The 16466-nt window shown below is 38.2% G+C and overlaps 4 protein-coding genes across 6 annotated transcripts; 2 read left to right on the top strand and 2 right to left on the bottom strand.

The window, feature by feature from the left end:
• Positions 1-443: 443 nt before the first annotated feature.
• LOC111593850 lies at positions 444-2660 on the bottom strand. The gene is made up of 3 exons (XM_023306896.2): positions 1187-2660; positions 952-1048; positions 444-899 (listed from the first exon to the last, which is right to left on the bottom strand). Exons 1-3 carry the CDS (start codon positions 2582-2584, stop codon positions 526-528), a joined length of 1869 nt encoding a protein of 622 aa, XP_023162664.1. The 5' UTR covers positions 2585-2660; the 3' UTR covers positions 444-525.
• A 362-nt stretch (positions 2661-3022) lies between these two features.
• Positions 3023-5310, bottom strand: LOC111593851. Its single transcript, XM_023306897.2, has 3 exons — positions 3777-5310; positions 3545-3641; positions 3023-3466 (listed from the first exon to the last, which is right to left on the bottom strand). The coding sequence occupies exons 1-3, from the start codon at positions 5139-5141 to the stop codon at positions 3093-3095; spliced, it is 1836 nt and encodes a 611-aa protein (XP_023162665.1). The 5' UTR covers positions 5142-5310; the 3' UTR covers positions 3023-3092.
• Positions 5311-8132: 2822 nt separating this feature from the next.
• Positions 8133-8951, top strand: LOC115483376 (uncharacterized protein DDB_G0280579-like). The gene has a single exon (XM_030225095.1). The coding sequence runs from the start codon at positions 8133-8135 to the stop codon at positions 8949-8951; it is 819 nt and encodes a 272-aa protein (XP_030080955.1).
• A 2057-nt stretch (positions 8952-11008) lies between these two features.
• LOC111593831 (PDZ and LIM domain protein 7) lies at positions 11009-15559 on the top strand. 3 transcript variants are annotated; one of them, XM_023306869.2, is made up of 6 exons: positions 11009-11279; positions 12975-13126; positions 13206-13297; positions 14053-14819; positions 14908-14975; positions 15215-15559. In XM_023306869.2, exons 1-6 carry the CDS (start codon positions 11073-11075, stop codon positions 15318-15320), a joined length of 1392 nt encoding a protein of 463 aa, XP_023162637.2. In that variant the 5' UTR covers positions 11009-11072; the 3' UTR covers positions 15321-15559. The 3 variants fall into 3 exon arrangements, 2 of the variants coding, with proteins under 2 accessions (XP_023162637.2, XP_023162636.1); XM_023306868.2 differs by lacking the exons at positions 14053-14819; positions 14908-14975; positions 15215-15559 and adding exons at positions 13434-13606; positions 13694-14031 and having other exon boundaries at positions 11012-11279; XR_003944327.1 differs by lacking the exons at positions 11009-11279; positions 13206-13297; positions 14053-14819; positions 14908-14975; positions 15215-15559 and adding an exon at positions 12784-12905 and having other exon boundaries at positions 12975-13050.
• The last annotated feature ends 907 nt before the right edge of the window (positions 15560-16466 follow it).

The following is a 16466-nucleotide window of genomic DNA, read 5'->3' as shown; positions in this document are numbered from 1 at the left end:
ATATATATTTCGTATTTATAATTATTATAAATTAAAAAAAAAAATGAAGAAAACAAAACATAAAGTATCAAACATGACACTGAAAATGAGCATATATATATTATGTTTGCTCATTAAAAGATTTGCTGTCATTTTCAATGACTGAACATATATATATATATCTAAATGTTAGACATGTAGGTCTCTGCTTGATATATAGGAAATAATAATTTTCCGTTTTATATATATATAAATATATATATATATATACACATTGTGATTTGAAATAAATTAATTTATGTCAACTTTGGCAATGTAGAGCGAAGTATATATATTTGTATATAATTACGTTGGTTTTAAATATAACTTTTTCTCAAATAAGCGACATTTATGAAGTGTAAATACTTACTGATCGGCTGTCATGACAACATAATATCAAAAAGATTCTATGTTTACGGTTCATTATATATATACACATTTATATTTGTTCGTGTTTATAAGCATATATGCTTGGTTTTCTTTTTGGGTATCAATTTGTTGTTAATCTTAAATGTATCGCGAGTCCAAGTCTGTAATTCGCTGTGTCGTCCTCCTAATGGTTTCTTTCAGCTCAGAGACGATAGCTTGCTTTTGTAATACCTTCTCCACAGTTTCATCATAGTCGAACATTAAAGCTGGCATGTCCATTAGCCCGCCCTTATAGCTGATATTTGAGTACTCTTTACGCAGCCAATTATGCTTCAACTTCAATTTTCTGATATTTTGCCGAACTGCGTCCCGATATATCAGCTTTTCAGTGAGAATTATGTTACAATTATCCAATTTGGCTTTCAGTGTCATGGCCTTCTCACGATTGTGCTGAATCTCATGCAATTCCGAATGATAGTTAAATCGCATCTTTCTTAGCTCGGCGTTACGTTCTGCAATGGTGTCAGCGTAAACTAACTATATCAAAAGCCATTTAATACAAACCTTCGATTTTTTTCACCAATGCTACTACTTTATTTTGCATGCTGATGAAGCTGTCCATGCTGATGTTGTGGTTGATTTTTTCCAATTTTTGAATTTTCTGCAAACCGAATAAGAATTTAATTGAAATTCAAGTATTAGAAGTCTCAACTGGCTAATAATAATACAAATAATTTATAATACTGAAGTCTCAACACAAATTGTATTCAGATTATGTTTGAATATTTGCGATACTTACGTCAGCAATGCGTGCCAGTGTGTGCTTCCTGGTGATAAGGAAGAGGCGCGCATCACTTATCTCACAACGTTTTTGGTTAATGTGTCGCAGTTCACGTTCGACGAAACACCTGAAGGAATCCGTTCTATTGGCAGTAAGAGTACGTAAGACAACCTTCTCGAAATGCTCTTCGCTGCACATGACAATGTTCATTACATAAGAGAGATCCATAGTTACACTGGACAAGAGAAAGGCACAGCGTTTTTTAGTCTGCGCTGCGACATTGATCCAGTAGTCTAAAACGCGAAGGGCTCTAACATATCTCTGATATTCCCTTAAATTAATGTGCGGTTCGAGAACTAATAATACTCTTCTGTTATGGCCGCGTTTGAAATATTCATACATTTTGCTATTTAAAAAATGATTGTGCTCTTGCTCTGCAATGAAGTTGTGATATGCTTGAATTAGAGCATTAATCAGTTTTTCGTTATCTAATGCTTGATAATGAGAACTTATTGTCTCTTTGGCTACCACGTGGTCGACCGTCTTACTAATTAATTCGTTGAGAAAATCTATTGTCATAATTTGCAGGATACTCCTGATAGGCGGTGACTTAGTCTCATGTTCCTCATCAGGTATAGCGGCGACTAAGCTTTTGAATGTAACAAAGCCAACTTCTTCCTCGACTCTTTTTTCTCCTAGTGGGATTAATTCTGGCCAGTCTAGTTCACCAGTGCTCAACAGCAGGAGAGAGCTATTGTCAGAGATACTGTCAGAGATATTGTCATTAAGCCCGACTGAAGCACTTTTAGTGATCTCCGGTGTCAGAGTGTTATAATCAGAGGTCGACTTATCCTCACCACTGCCAGGGTGGTCAAGGGCACTTACGAAACGTCCATCTGTTTCGGATATAGTTATCGGTATAGGGACTATCGGTTCATGTTCTTCAGATATATCCGATAATGATGGTAGTTGGAATGTCGATATTAAATTCATCTTTTCGTCGATTTGTTCTCCAATAATTGTCTCGACTTCTTCGAACTGCTTATAATCCTTATCGATGTCCTCATAGGCCAGTAGTTTTTCTATATCAAGATCGCTGCTATCCATGAATTCCGAATCTGTTTCCTCGGAATAGTTTTGGTTTAATAGCCGAAATGGTCTATTTAGCGGTGCATCGTCAAAATCACGATCTTCGTAATCCGAAAACGCTATATCATGACTTCTTGTAATTAATGGAGTTTTCGACTCCGAAATATCGTTTTCGTACGTAGCTTCCTCATGCTCGTCATTGAGCCTTGGTAAAGATTTCCTTTCGATAATTTCATCAGTGGCATTATAATCAATATCTTCATAATGAGCATTAGAATCGGGGAAAACTGCGGCCAAGGGGCCGATCGAAAATTTGTCAGAGTCCATGGAAAAACTGGATTTTTACACTTTTTTGGTTATTTTTTTATTTTAAATATTTTTTGTATGTATTTCTTATTTTAATTTTTTATTTTTTTATTTTATTTTTTTTGGGTTTAGTGTGTGTGTGTGTGTCTGTGTTGTGAATGACTAAATAATTCCTACTGCCATAAAAGGTAAGGTAAAATTTTAAATTCAGTTTACTTGTTTGTAAATTCAAACTCAAATCTTGCATAAACATATAAAGAGAATCATATTGTGTTGATCGATATTTTCGATCAAAGAGCGAATGGTCTCTGAAGAAAGCCTTCAGTTTCTAGTACAGAAGTTGAGTTGGCGCCATACAAATTTCTATTGCATACTTTAGGGCTAGGTGTGAAACGAATGGCTTGAGCTGGTTTAGGAAGACAACGACACTAAAGTTTATATTAATTATTTATTTGTGTGTATGTAGAGTAAATGAAAGGAAAATAATATAAATATGTATTTTTCGTTTTGTATACCAAGACAATGCTTTTTAAATGCATTGCGCTTCGAGCTCAACAAAACGTTGGGACATATGCTTTAGGGTCTGTTTTAGGTCATTAATAGCGATCCGCTTGGCCTCCACCTTTTCGACAGTCGCATCAAAATCGTGCATTAGAGATGGCATGTATAACAGTCCGCCCTGGTAGATGAGTTCAGACTGTTTTTTACGTAGGTCAGCATGCTCAGCTTTGCTGTTTCGGATCGTCTTGGACAGGACTTCCTCTTTGCTGTGCATCTCACATAAAATACATTTATAATCCAACAGTTTGGTGTTTAACATCAAACTCTTCTCATGAATGTGCTGGATCTGATGCAATCCTGCATGATATTTAAGACACATCTTCTTTAATTCAGCGTTACGCTCTGCAATGTTTGAAAAGTAAAAACAGGTGTAAAAACTGAAGTAGAGCCGTTGATATTATCAAGAGAATATAGTCCAACCTTCGATTTTTTTCCCTAATGCTACTACTTGATTTTGTATGTTGATGAAGTCGTCCATGCAGAGCTCTTCATTGATTCTTTCCAATTTTTTTATTCTCTGCAAAACGAATAAGATTGGAATATAATAAAATAAGGGTAATTTCAGGCAGATATATATGTATATACATATATATTTAGTAATGTTTCAACATAAATTGTATTCAAATTAATATTGAATATTTGCGATACTTACGTCAGCGATGCGTGCCAGTGTGTGCTTCCTGGTGATAAGGAAGAGGCGCGCATCACTTATCTCACAACGTGTCTGGTTAATGTGTCGCAGTTCACGTTCGACGAAACCCTTGAAGGAATCTGTTCTATTGGCAGTCAGAGTACGAAAGACAACCTTCTCTAAATGCTCTTCGCTGCACATGACAATGTTCATTATATAAGAGAGATCCATAGTTACACTGGCTAAGAGAGAGGCACTGCGTTTTTTAGTTTCCGCTGCGGCATTGAGCCGATGATCCAAAATATGAAGGGCGTCTAAATACTTTCTATAATGTTTTCTGTTCACTTCCGGGCTTAAGATTAAGAATTGTCTTACATTTTTCAGGCGCTTGTAATGTTCGCACATTTTGTTATTAACAAATTGATTAAACTCCCGCTCGAACGCGTATTTATTTTTTAGTTCTATTAGGTTTCGAATCAACTTATCCTTATCCATATTCATTTTCGACTTTTCCGTATTTTTATTAATCCATATTTCATTTATAACACTATTAAATAAGTCGTTAACGAAATCCTTTGTCATTTCTAGAATATACGGTGTTGTAGGTAATTTTTTCGCTGTCGACAATTCGGGTTTATCTGAAATATCATCTGCAGCTTCAAGCTGGGCTTTGAGAAACAAATCAATATTGTCCTGATCCTCCTGACTTAAATGAATGGACGTGATGTCCTTCACATTGCCCAAACTGAAACGGAAATCGTCGAAAACATCATAGCTTTCACCATCGCTCGAATCCACAGGTAAAACGGTTTCCGCATTCTGAGACGTCGATGTCGGGGATACCGAGGATATTGACGATGACGTCGAAGACTCCACGACACGGTCAGTGGGTTTTACAAATTTTCCATGAAAGCTTGTAACACGCTTGAGTTTGGAGTCGCGCATATGTTTGGACTCACGCGCGATCATGTGCTCCTCGCGTACATCCGATAGTGATGGCATTTTTATCATTTCGAGGATATTCCCTTTCATCTGTATGGTATCTTCTATTAATAACTGGTCATTAGCCTCACCATAGATTTCGTCTTCGTCATCCGAACTCTCCATAATATCCTCCATATCCCATGGAGGTATTTTTCGTCTACGTACCCCTGTTGAATCTATGGTCGTATTCATGGTACTTAGCATATCATCAGCACTTTGCTGTCTAACATTTATGAAGCTGTCTGAAGTAAAATTCACTTCAGTCGTCAAACTTTCTTGATTCTGTCCTTCATCCACATGGGTCTCAATAGACATGGGATCACTATCATCATCTTGGATATCGTTAACCGCAAGGATATTAATTAAGCTTGCTGTTGAGTTGGTCTGTGATATGGGATCCATGGCATAGATCGATATTTAATGCAACGTATCTTATTTACTTATTTTTTCTTTTAGTTTAACCGCTGTTCAATGCATAGTTTTTGCCCAAGCTTGTTTTTTATAAGTTTTTTTGTTTTTTTTTTTTTTTATTTTTTTTTGCTTGTAGTGTCAATTGGGTTTGTTGTGTAGATCGTTGGTGTTGTGAATGATTAAACAATCCAACATTCGATTACAAAACATTTTGTTTTCAAGGAAATTTAATAATAAAACAATATATGTTTGTTATTTATTAATAATTTCGTATATCTACATATATTTATTTCCAGATTAATTCTGCTACAAAACAGAATTATGTTGCGTATTATATTTAATAGATCGTGTTGTGCATGAAAATATATGAGTTAACAATATAGTACTTAATAATTTAGTACAGTACTAAGAAACTAGGCAAGCTATAAAAGAAAGTTCCTTCTTCATTCCCAAGTTTGTTCCTAAAGTTGCAAATGTTTATAGATATAAAAGAAGTTTTTTTTTGAGATGCTGACAACTTTGAATTGGTTGAATTGCCTTATTTAAAAGCTGATAGATGGCTTTGTAGAGTTATATTAATTATTCTATTAGCAGGAAATTTTTTAAATTTGTTATCAAAATAATGCTTCAGTTCGTCAAGCATAACGATAAAGTCCATTTGTGGTTCAATTGAGGAATTATCACGTTTGAAGTGAGGATAATCTACAAGCTTTGGTCGAAACAGCATTAGATTCATAGAGAATTGGTTTTTGTCTTCTGCGTCTTCAAAAACTAGTATTGTTATGATTGTCAAATTGGCTGTTCCGGATTGAGTGTTGGCCGAAATCATGTTTCATATAGTTTTCATACTAAATAATATCTCTTAATATAGCTTTTCGCCAGCCAATATTTAAACATAATGCTTGCATATTTTGAGGCTTGAAATCAATTCAATGGAAATTTGGCTTATCTTAAATCAAGTGCGATGCTTTTCTTTTCTTGGGACGCCTAAGCAAATCTTTGCTGCTTTAAAGTTGATTGATGGCCTGGCAAACTTATGACATTGATAAATTTTTAATAAATAACACGAAAAAAGAAATCGAAACAGAAAGCGGGCAGAGAGTAAAGAAAATACAAATTCGGGCGTGGGATAAAAAAATTTGTCGCTGGGACAGCAGGTGCCAGCCGATTTGCATAAAATGTTGCAGTGCGCCCTGTCGTAATCCAAACAAAACGCAATTTGCATAAAAAATATACCTAAAATGCAATATTTTGTTGGCAATAACTGAAGGACAAGGCTTGTAGAGTAGAACAGCCAGTAGATGCTCTGCTCTAGCAGTGAGAGAGTTTTTATTCTTATTAATAATATAAGAGTAAAATATTATATATATATATATATATATATATATATATATTTACTGTATTTATATGTCTTGAATATAAACGTAATTTTTGAAAATCCGATATACAAATTTCAAATCAAAGTTCAGCTGACTAAATTTGATAATATTTGCAAATAGTTTGTATGCTAATTCTATATACCCCTTTACAGAGTTTCTCTTCAACCAGGGTACAAATAGCGAGGCGTAAATATAAAATTTGAATTCACTTAAATTATGCAGTAGCTCTTCTTGCTTCTTCGTCAATTCGCCTGGTTATGTTTCATTTGATTTCATGTCGTTTCCTTCCAACTTGGCTTTTTGATGTTGCCAAGGATGAAGGAGCGACATTCTATAGGGAATCCAAATTCAATCAGCCCTTTGCTATGAATCAACTTTCTGTATTTTCTTTTTTTTTATATAAGCAGCAACGACTTGAAGGCCGGTTAAATATTTGCTTTTAATTTCGCCTGAGGCAACACCTTTTGCACTTTACAGCTATCGCTCGTCTCTTATATTGTTTGGTGTCCAGTTTAATGTTGGCCAAAAAGGCGTCAGCTAAATGTGGCGCGCTTGACGGCCGAGACATCTTAAAGATACTATTTAAGGCTCGTCTTTTGGTTGAGTATGCGGCTCACGTCTGGCATATCCCTTACTTTATTTGCTTGGCTTATCGATGACGCCGCTGCGGATTAAGCGCGGCATTTGCGTTTTAGTCCAGTTCATTGATATGCTTATCATTTGTCTGAGTTGAGTTGTTGACATAGTTATGAAACATATTGTTTTGCATTATTCATGCTTGAGTTTCATGATTTCGTATATTTTTTCGAGTCTCGCTCCGTCTCAGAAACTGCGCGTTCAGTTGGCTACGTTGATCTCTGCTGATCTGCCTTATCAATTCGATGGAGAAGCGGCTCAATTTGTATTTGTTATGCAAGTCAAGCTGAAAATTTGCACACAGACAGCATGCAGGGTCCGCAGCTAAATTGCGCATTCCGAAATATGAATAAGCTGGCATACCTATGCTGCCCTAGCCGACTACTAAATGCTCTACATTGTGACATTTTTCTCTTATAATTTATGTACTAATATAAAAGAATTATACTTGATAGAATTATATGAGCAAATTCAATTAGGTTTCGATACATTCTAAACATAACTAGTTTTATTTGTACAAGCTCTTAAGCTAAGATCTTTAGCTCTTCAAAACTAGATAAGATATTTGTAGTAAAATTCAAACATTCTTCACTGCTTGTTACCTATTTCGTCACAGATTCAGAGTACCCTTCCCATTGTAGGGCATCAATGTGATGCGCTTTTATGTGAAAGGCGTGTTGTGCAAGCAAAGCGAAGTCGCATTAGGCTGAAATTCCCATTATGGACGCTCTCGCTGCAGCGCTTGATGCTCGATTGCTAATCGATGTCGCTTTAATTGGACTTGGCATGCATTATCAACAGGGGCTGGCGTATCAGAATTCCACAATTGTGATAATAGGCTTTCATAAGAAACTGTGTGGACAGCAGCGCACTTCAGTCGAGCGAAATAAGGCATAGCGCGAGCAACACACAATAATAGAATAGGATTTATCAGCTAACCAGGATGCGTTCAGGGATGCTCATCACAATGTTGGCGGCGGGGCTGATGGTAAATGTGGCATTGGCTTTGCCCCTCAATCTGGACGAGATCCAGGAGACCGCTGAGACCGATGAGCAGCTGCTTAAGCTGCTCGGTGGTCAAAGCATGGAGGAGGCGGTTATCAGTGCAGAACAGGAGAAGCTGCGTATGCGACGCCAGCCTATTGAGGATCCTGATCGAGTGAATCATGTCGACTGCCACTCGCATTCGCATTCGCATCCCGATGAGCTGGCACATGAGCTGCACGGCCATAAGCATGGGTTGCGTGAGCGACGAGCAGCTGGCGACAATTCCAGTGGTTCATCGGAAGAAAAAAAACCAGAGCAAAAGGAAGAGAAAAAGGAAAAACATGTAGCTGGTGAGGATTCCGTTGGCTCATCGGAAGAAAAGGGCCAGGTACAAAAGGAAGAGAAAAAGCAGAAAGATGCTATTTCCCCGGAATTAAAGGTGAAACAGGCACATGTAGTTGGTGAGGATTCCAGTGGCTCATCGGAAGAAAAGGGCCATGGGCATGCGGCACCCGCAAAGCGTCGTCGTCGAGCAGCTAGTGAGGATTCCAGCGCGTCATCGGAAGAAAATAACCAGGGACAAGAGGAAGAAAAGAAGCAGAAAGATGTTATTGCTCTACCTGGTGAGGATTCAAGCGCTTCATCTGAAGAAGCGGCGCTGGGCAAAGAGAGGCCATTGGTCCCGGAGCAGCCAGAGCCCACGCTGCTGGAGAAGGATAGTAGCTCGTCAGAGGAGATCCCAAGACGTAAGAAGCGGCGAGCCCAGAAACCCATGTATAATAAGTCCTATTTTTACTAAATAAAAACCAAAACTAAAAATTTACCAAAATCTTGTTGATTCCTCTTATCGGTGCTTGGGAGCTGAGGTTACTAGCCACAGCAATTGTTATTTGTTGTTGTCGTTGTCACCTCTGGTTGTCTTTGATCAAGATATGTGGGCAGCAGCTAATACGCAGTCGCTGACTGAATTGTTCTCTGACTTTTACTTTCAAGTGACAGCTGCAACGGTTTGGCTCAATCTCTCTTCAAACAAGGGGCAAGTAAGACGGCTTCAATTCAAGTGCAAAAAGCTCTTAAAATATCTGTGCTCTACACATAATGTTTAAATACAGAATATTTAAAAATGGAAGTACAAATAGCTGACAAAAAGGTAAACAGAAATTGTATGGGCCTTGATTAATAAAAAAATAACAAAATATTTATCAAAATATTTAGATATTTAGTATGGCACGCTTATAGTTATGTTAACAGAAATACGTAGATTTTCCAATGAAAAATTTTGTTTATTTTTAGTTTATAGAAAATAGAAGCTATATTTTTTTATAGCCATTGAAATCGTAACTAAAAAATATATTTGTATATTGAATATTTTTTTTATGATGATGATGATTTATATATAAATATTAATTATAAACACGCGATAATTATAATTGGTTAAATGGCGAGTTTTGCAAGTTCAACAAAAAGAATTCTCTGAATTTTCAATAATTATAAATTATTTTGATTCGAATTTACTGACATCTTGACATTAAGCAGATAAGCGGCGCACTTATAAACAAAACGTAATCGGCGGTAAACAACGTAAGTAAACAACAACGAAACATATATTTCAAGCTAATGAGAAATTGTGTACCTTTTCCCACAAATATTTCAAATCAAATCAAATTTGTACAAGAAGCGAAACAGTGCGATAAAACTGGGAAAACTGCACGAAAAACTAAGAGAAGGAAAACGCAACAGCAAAAAATAGAAGTGGGGAAAACTTTTCATGGACCTATCCCAATGCCCAGAACAGAAAGCAGCAAACAGAAATATCAAGAAAACGTGCTAGAATTGTGTGCAAACGGTCAACGACTGCAATATACCCGATAAATGTGATACATGCGTATAAATCTATATCTATATATAGCTCCAGATATTTGCCTAAAGTTCGGTTATTCAACTTAACTTTACACTGAAGTTCTTAAGGGCCAAAGAAACTATGTTTACAGTATATATATATACTCCCTAGTATCTATCTATAAGTCTTTATTAAAATCCAATATACACCACTTGGGGTTAAGGTGTAATGAAAGCAGCAACTGTCGCCGTGCGGCTAATATAAAAAAGCGAATGCACTACAAAAGGCAAACTTCTCGAAATTATTTTAGCGCTTTGCCTTTTGGTTTTTAGTTGCCCGAGTCGTGTGCAATCGTGCGGAAGCCAAAGAAAACTGTGGAAAACCCAAGAAGAAGAGGGAAAAAAGCCAAGCAAACACTCATTAAGTTCAGCGCTTCAAAAAAAAATAAAATAAAATAAAAAAAAAATTAAAAAGGCGTTATAATTAAAACGTATTAAAATTCCGGAGGAAATTGGCTAAGCCATAAATCTGCACTTACGAAAAGCACGAGGAAATAGTGAACATTTTTAGTCCAATTGCTGCATTGTGCAATGCGTGACAGTCTGATTATATAAGAGGGGCAAATGAGAAGTTTGTATTAGAGGAAACTCAATTGACAGTATTTTCGCACAGTCATCGTCAAAAGGAAAGCCCAAAAAAAGCCGGCAAAAAAAGAAAAAATTTTTTTGCACGGGTAAATTTTGTGAATTTTGACAGGCGCAGCCAAAAAAAAAACAGCGGAAAAGCCAATTGAAATTGAAAGAAAAACTATTGCAACAAAGTATAAAAAAAGAATAGACAAAAAGAGAGAGAGATAACAAGACACAGATAGGGAGGAGGCAGATTAAGAGCGAGCGAGCGCAAAGATTTATAAATAAAACGAGCAGCCACGCACAAAAAGAGCAGCAATAAAAAGAGCAAGAGAAACAGTGTGTGAGAGAGTGAGAGTGAGAGAGAGATAGGGAGTGAAACGAAACATAAACAAACAAAGGGAATAGCAAACGCAGCCACAACAACAACAACAGCAAGAACAGCATCACGATGCCCGAGCCCTTGGGCATGCTGTGGTCCATGCCAGAGACAAAGAAGAAGGCGCCCATTATCAAGGTATCCTGCGGCATCGGCGACACGGACGGCTTTCCCGCTTTCGATGTCGAATCGGATGCCTACGACTCGAAGGATGATGAGAAGTGGGGTTTTCTGATAACCGGTGGCGCCGAATTTCATATGCCCTTAACTGTCTTTCAGGTAAGCGTCCCCAGCACATCCTTTGAGAACCTGCACAACTGTCGACCCCATTCCATATTCGATTTCGTTATTCCAACTTCCAATTTCCGCTCAAAGCTTTTGTCTGCCAATGCGACAGCTGCAATTTTTATATCGTCATTGCGCGTTTCATTTTGGTCGCTGGCCAAAAGCGTTTCACGAAAGTGGAGCGGCAGTGGCTAGAAGATGCCCTGTAAACAGTTCGTATTTTTTCTATAAAAAGAGATTTGAAATATTTATGATAAGCAATGAGACACAGTCAGCTTTGATAAGCTTCGCTTAGAACATAAACTGATAATCGATTATTATTAATTTGTATTAACAATATCGATTAACACGATATGCGAAGACAATGAATAGAGTCAAGAATCTTTACTCTATGGCTGAACTCTATCTATCACATATATCCCCTTTTTACATTGCCTTCCAGAGTATGAAAAACAAACGCATGCAACATTTGTCGTATGTTTTCGAGTTATTCGGCTATGACGAAATCAACGCAGCCAGCGAAATAAATATTTTACTTTGCTCCGGCTCGTGCGATGGGGCGTATGAGCGACAATTGCCGTGTGGCGCTGAAAAACAAAGGCGGCTAGCAAGCGCTTTTGCCGTAGTTCGTTCTCATTTCGATTGCTTTTATTCTTGAGCAAAAGGGAATGCACAAAAATTTGGGTTAGCAAGTATTTTCTATGTAGTATTGCCTTCTGTTTTGACGTCTGGCTATGGCTTTTCCGTTTAGCAGCAGAAATATAAATTGTTATTTTTTCTATGCCGCTGCCCCTGCGCTACGCGAAGTGGGGCATCTACGAAATGCAGTGTAGGTTGTTGCTAGGTCTACGTAAAAACAAGTAAAATACATTGGGGTGCTCCTGCAGCTGAAATTAATATTTTAGAAACAAGAATAGTATATATGGGGTATTCCTACAGCTCTTATTATTATATAAATATATATTATAAATTAATAAATAAAATTTATATCATATTCAAGTTTTCGAAGCTTTCTGTTTGTTAAGAAAAAAAATATATGGGATATTGTTAACAAACTTAACTTACATTTAAGTTTTCTGATTTTAAACTTTATATGAAGCAAATATTATTTTTTTACTAAAAAAAATATATTGCTAGTTTTAAAAAATATACATATATTGAAAATGTACATATAGATAAATAAAATCAAGACAATATTTTAAAGGAAAGTATATTCAATATCACATATATATCTCGTAGATCATATATCTTCTACACCTCATGTTTCATATACGTTCTATATATCATCTAGTAAATTACTTACATATTTATCCAAGTGCTCGACAGTTTAGCTGTAGCGCACACTTGACGTCGACTATTTTAAAATACAAGCAAGAAGTATCTCATTGTGTTTGCTTTTTGGGAGCACGCTTACACATCTCTATGTAAACATAAATACATGAATATCTATAGCCAACTGAAGCTGTCTGTCATATATCATCTAAGCAGTATATAGAATAGTCTGTACTATATATATATATATATATTGTTCGACCTAAACTCGAACTACGCAACATTTGTGGATCAATTGCGCGTTGACTGTCGTTTCGGTCGGTACGTGAAAGCGAAAGTTGTTGCAGGGTATTAAATACTATATATAAATCATAATACATTTAAAAGGAAAGTAAGAGCCAGTGTGTCTGCTTGCAGGTAACGCCCAATGGTATAGCCGACAAATCGGGCATACGTCTGGGCGATATAATACTCGAGATTAACGAAGAGGACGCCACGCAGCTGACTTTGGCCCAGGCACACGAGCGCATCAACGCGACGCCCAAGAAAGTGCAGCTCATCATGCGCAAGTAGGTTGCCCCCAATTATACAAATATGTATATATATTTATACATATATCTATATCTTTTGCTTATGTAATATGCACAGCATGGATGAGGATGACCCGACAGGCATGTTTGAGGCCGGCGAGGAGAAGTCGATTGTGATGCGCGTGCCCAAGCCAATGCCACCGCCAAAGGGTAAGTCGCCGAGCACAACTAGAGCATGTCCTTGTCCATTTACCCTTTACCGTTCCACAATCCAATTCCCTTTGCCCGGCTTGCCTGCGTGTTGCATCGTGTGCTGATGGACTTTTGGTTGTTTTTCTTTTCGTAGACTTCACCCCGACCCCATTGCTTGGCTCGCGTTGCTGGCATCCCATTATGTGGCAAGATCCGCCCGAGCCGCCCAAGCCAAAGAAAAAGAAAACCAAAACCCAGCTAGATGATGAGGGCAACGAGTTGATCATTGAATTGAGCGAGGACGAGTCCTCAGACGAGGAGGAACAGGTGATTGAATCAATTGACATATCCAATGCAATTAACACCTGTTCTCTCTCTCTCTCTTTCCCACTCTCGTTTGTGCCCCGCGTGCAGGAGCTGCCGCATCATCGCATTATACGGAATATTAAACGTTTCTTTGCGGAGGTCGGCGATAATCAGGAGCTGCGCAGCAGCACCATAGAAAACATGCTAATGGCTCTGCCCACTGCATCCAAGTCCAAGTGAAGACGCACAACCAAAACCCAGCCACAGCCCCCAGCCATGCCCCCAACTAACTCGCCGCTGTATTGTCTTCTCGCTTTCAATACGTGTACATAAAACTTAAGCTGTGTATTAGTCTCTGCATCTGTATGTGTGTTCTGTCTGTGTGCGTGTGTAAATGTAATTTCAATAAAAATGAAGGAATCATAAACCATACATACATGTATATATATATATAGCTACGTCTGTAGCATCGCTTGCTTCTCGCTCCGGTCGCGTGCTGCCCAGTTCCATTGAGATGCGTCTGCTGGAAATGCAGCGCAAACTCTCCGCCATAGCTGAGATACCCAGAATACTTACCTCGACGCTGGAGACTGTCTCACAGTCCTTTGGCAGCCTACAGGACGAGGAGCTGTCCTGCATGCAGCGTAAATGCTCCTACGACGAGGATGCGCTCGACTATGAGCTGGCCAGTGAGGATAACGCTGACACAGAGGAGGAGGTGGAGGAAGAAGATGATCTGGTGCAGGTGCCAGACGATGCTGATGACGACGGTGAAGAGCAGCTGTTGCAACAATGTGCAGCCAAGCAGCTAAAAGATTTGACGCCGGAATCCGATTATGCATCGGAAGTCAATTACACGGCAAATGAGCTGAATGATGAGCTAGCCGTGGAGCTGGATGAAGCTCAAGATGAGGATGAATCAGCTCTCAAAACAGTCTACTATATGAAACTGCCAGCTAGCTACAGTCACGATGATGAGCATGAGGAGAAGGAGGTGGATGGGGATGACGAAGACGATGACGATGACAGCGATTTCCTGAGCACCACTTACACCTGGAATCTGCGAAATGTGCCCAAGCTGCGCGTTAGCGATGCTGAAAGCCCGCAGCTGGAGACGCCTGACAATGCGGCTGACACATCAAAGGTGCGCCCACCAACGCCTACGCCAGCGCCCACACCCTCAGCCACGTCCATGCTGGAGGCCACAATGACATCGCCAACCGAGTCGCAAAAGGTAAAGGCAATCAATGCGGCGTCTCATTAGGCAACACCTCACACACACCTCACACATGACATTGTTAACTGTTTTCTTTCTGTTGCAGCTGCTCTTCAAGCTGGATAACCTGGAGCGCAGTTGGCCCTGGGCGGATCGTGAAAAAATCATTTACAAGTGAGTGAGAGCTGACAATTTAGAGTTTGATTTGAGTTAATGAGAGCTTATGGGCTTTGCTTTGAGATACATTTATTCATATATATATATATATATATATATATAAATATATATATATACATATATAGTAGCTTAACACATTCATAAATTGGTTTGATTTTGAATTTTTGAATTTGTTTGATTTGCAAATGTGCCAAGTGCTCGCTGGCTGTTTACTTATTTATTTATTTGTTTGGCAGGCAATCAACTTGTCATCTGGCGTCACGCAAGCCACTGGGCATTGTGGGCCAGCGCGTGCAGTTGCTGGCCAAGCAGGAGCTGCAGCTCAAGGATAAGACGCAGTAGGCCAAAAACGCATTGACTTCTAACTGCGGCTGCAGCTGGCAGGCAGCCAACTTTTAATTGAGTTCATTATGCAAATGCGTCAGCTGCAAAAGACAACTTTTCACAGCCGTCACACGCGGCGTATGCGCAATTTCTACATTTCAACTACGCTAAAGACACTGCCTGCTGAAGTAGTTTTATTAGATTTGTTTTAAATTAAATTCTGCTGTTTTAACATGTCCCAATTATCATGTAAAAGTTTTACATCGTTTGTTCCAAAAATACAACTTTGAATAGTCCATTTTTTATTAAAACTTATGTGAATTTTGTAAATTAGTTTTCTAAAAACAACAGTTTATATTAGAACTTTATTGAAAATAAACGTAATTATAAAATTAAACTCCGACGAATCTTTCTGCATTAAGCAATTAAAGCAATACAACCGCTGGGAGAAAATGTTATTCCCACTTGAACTCATGCGTATAATCGCAATTGCAAGCGAGCTCAATTATTCGAGTAAGTGTGACATTTTTTTCTAGTTCACTGCCGATTGCCCATCACTAATTAATGCTTTTGATCCCATTTATCTTGGTTTAAGTATTTAGCCGATAGAGTGCGCTGTGGATGGTGAGCGCGAAAAAACTGTGTAGGCTTTCGTGTTGTTTTATTGGTTTGAAAACCGGCTAAGTGTGGGCGCAAGCGTAAGGCAATTTAGTCAGTGCGCGTCTCTCCTGGCGATCGGTTATTGAAACTGCGCGTATGCATAAAATCGTTTGCTTGTTAAAGAAAGTCAATTAAATTTAGTTTAACTTACTCAGTTAGTGAAGTGTGTGTTTCTATACTGCTTTATAAAAAAGTTTCAATAAAATTCCATATTTCAATGCGACTAAAAGCATGAGTTAAATAGTTTATTTGGTTATTGCGTTGTTCAGAGTTTTTTTGCTGCAATGAAAAAATTTGGCGCGTACCTAAATGCAATCCACATCCAGTGAGAGAAGAAAAGAGAAAGAGCGAGAACGCGGAAGAGCGTCACTCAGGTATGTAGAAATATATATGTTTGTCCACTATTTAAGTCCACACTGGAATGCTGTTCGGCATTTATATACATTAGAGTACTGATGGTATTATAATTTTATTATGTCATGTGTAACGCATAAAAGCATATTT

The sequence above is a fragment of the Drosophila hydei genome, unplaced genomic scaffold (genome assembly GCF_003285905.1).
Source record: "Drosophila hydei strain 15085-1641.00,03,60 unplaced genomic scaffold, DhydRS2 tig00008122-arrow-pilon, whole genome shotgun sequence".
Classification (NCBI taxonomy): Eukaryota; Metazoa; Arthropoda; class Insecta; order Diptera; family Drosophilidae; genus Drosophila; species Drosophila hydei.
The sequence above is the reverse complement of the archived record's forward strand: the minus strand, read 5'-3'. Positions and strand labels throughout refer to the sequence as shown.

Excerpts from the sequence above, each read along its gene's own strand:
- LOC115483376 (XM_030225095.1), top strand. The coding sequence starts at position 8,133 with ATGTTGGCGGCGGGGCTGATGGTAAATGTGGCATTGGCTTTGCCCCTC.
- LOC111593850 (XM_023306896.2), bottom strand. The coding sequence starts at position 2,584 with ATGGACTCTGACAAATTTTCGATCGGCCCCTTGGCCGCAGTTTTCCCC. Across the intron at positions 1,049-1,186 it reads CACTGGCACGCATTGCTGAC|AAAATTCAAAAATTGGAAAA; the intron begins GTAAGTATCGCA and ends TTCGGTTTGCAG. Across the intron at positions 900-951 it reads ATTGGTGAAAAAAATCGAAG|AACGTAACGCCGAGCTAAGA; the intron begins GTTTGTATTAAA and ends ACACCATTGCAG.
- LOC111593831 (XM_023306869.2), top strand. The coding sequence starts at position 11,073 with ATGCCCGAGCCCTTGGGCATGCTGTGGTCCATGCCAGAGACAAAGAAG. Across the intron at positions 13,298-14,052 it reads GCCAATGCCACCGCCAAAGG|CATCGCTTGCTTCTCGCTCC; the intron begins GTAAGTCGCCGA and ends CTACGTCTGTAG. Across the intron at positions 14,976-15,214 it reads CGTGAAAAAATCATTTACAA|GCAATCAACTTGTCATCTGG; the intron begins GTGAGTGAGAGC and ends TTTGTTTGGCAG.
- LOC111593851 (XM_023306897.2), bottom strand. The coding sequence starts at position 5,141 with ATGGATCCCATATCACAGACCAACTCAACAGCAAGCTTAATTAATATC. Across the intron at positions 3,642-3,776 it reads CACTGGCACGCATCGCTGAC|AGAATAAAAAAATTGGAAAG; the intron begins GTAAGTATCGCA and ends TTCGTTTTGCAG. Across the intron at positions 3,467-3,544 it reads ATTAGGGAAAAAAATCGAAG|AGCGTAACGCTGAATTAAAG; the intron begins GTTGGACTATAT and ends CAAACATTGCAG.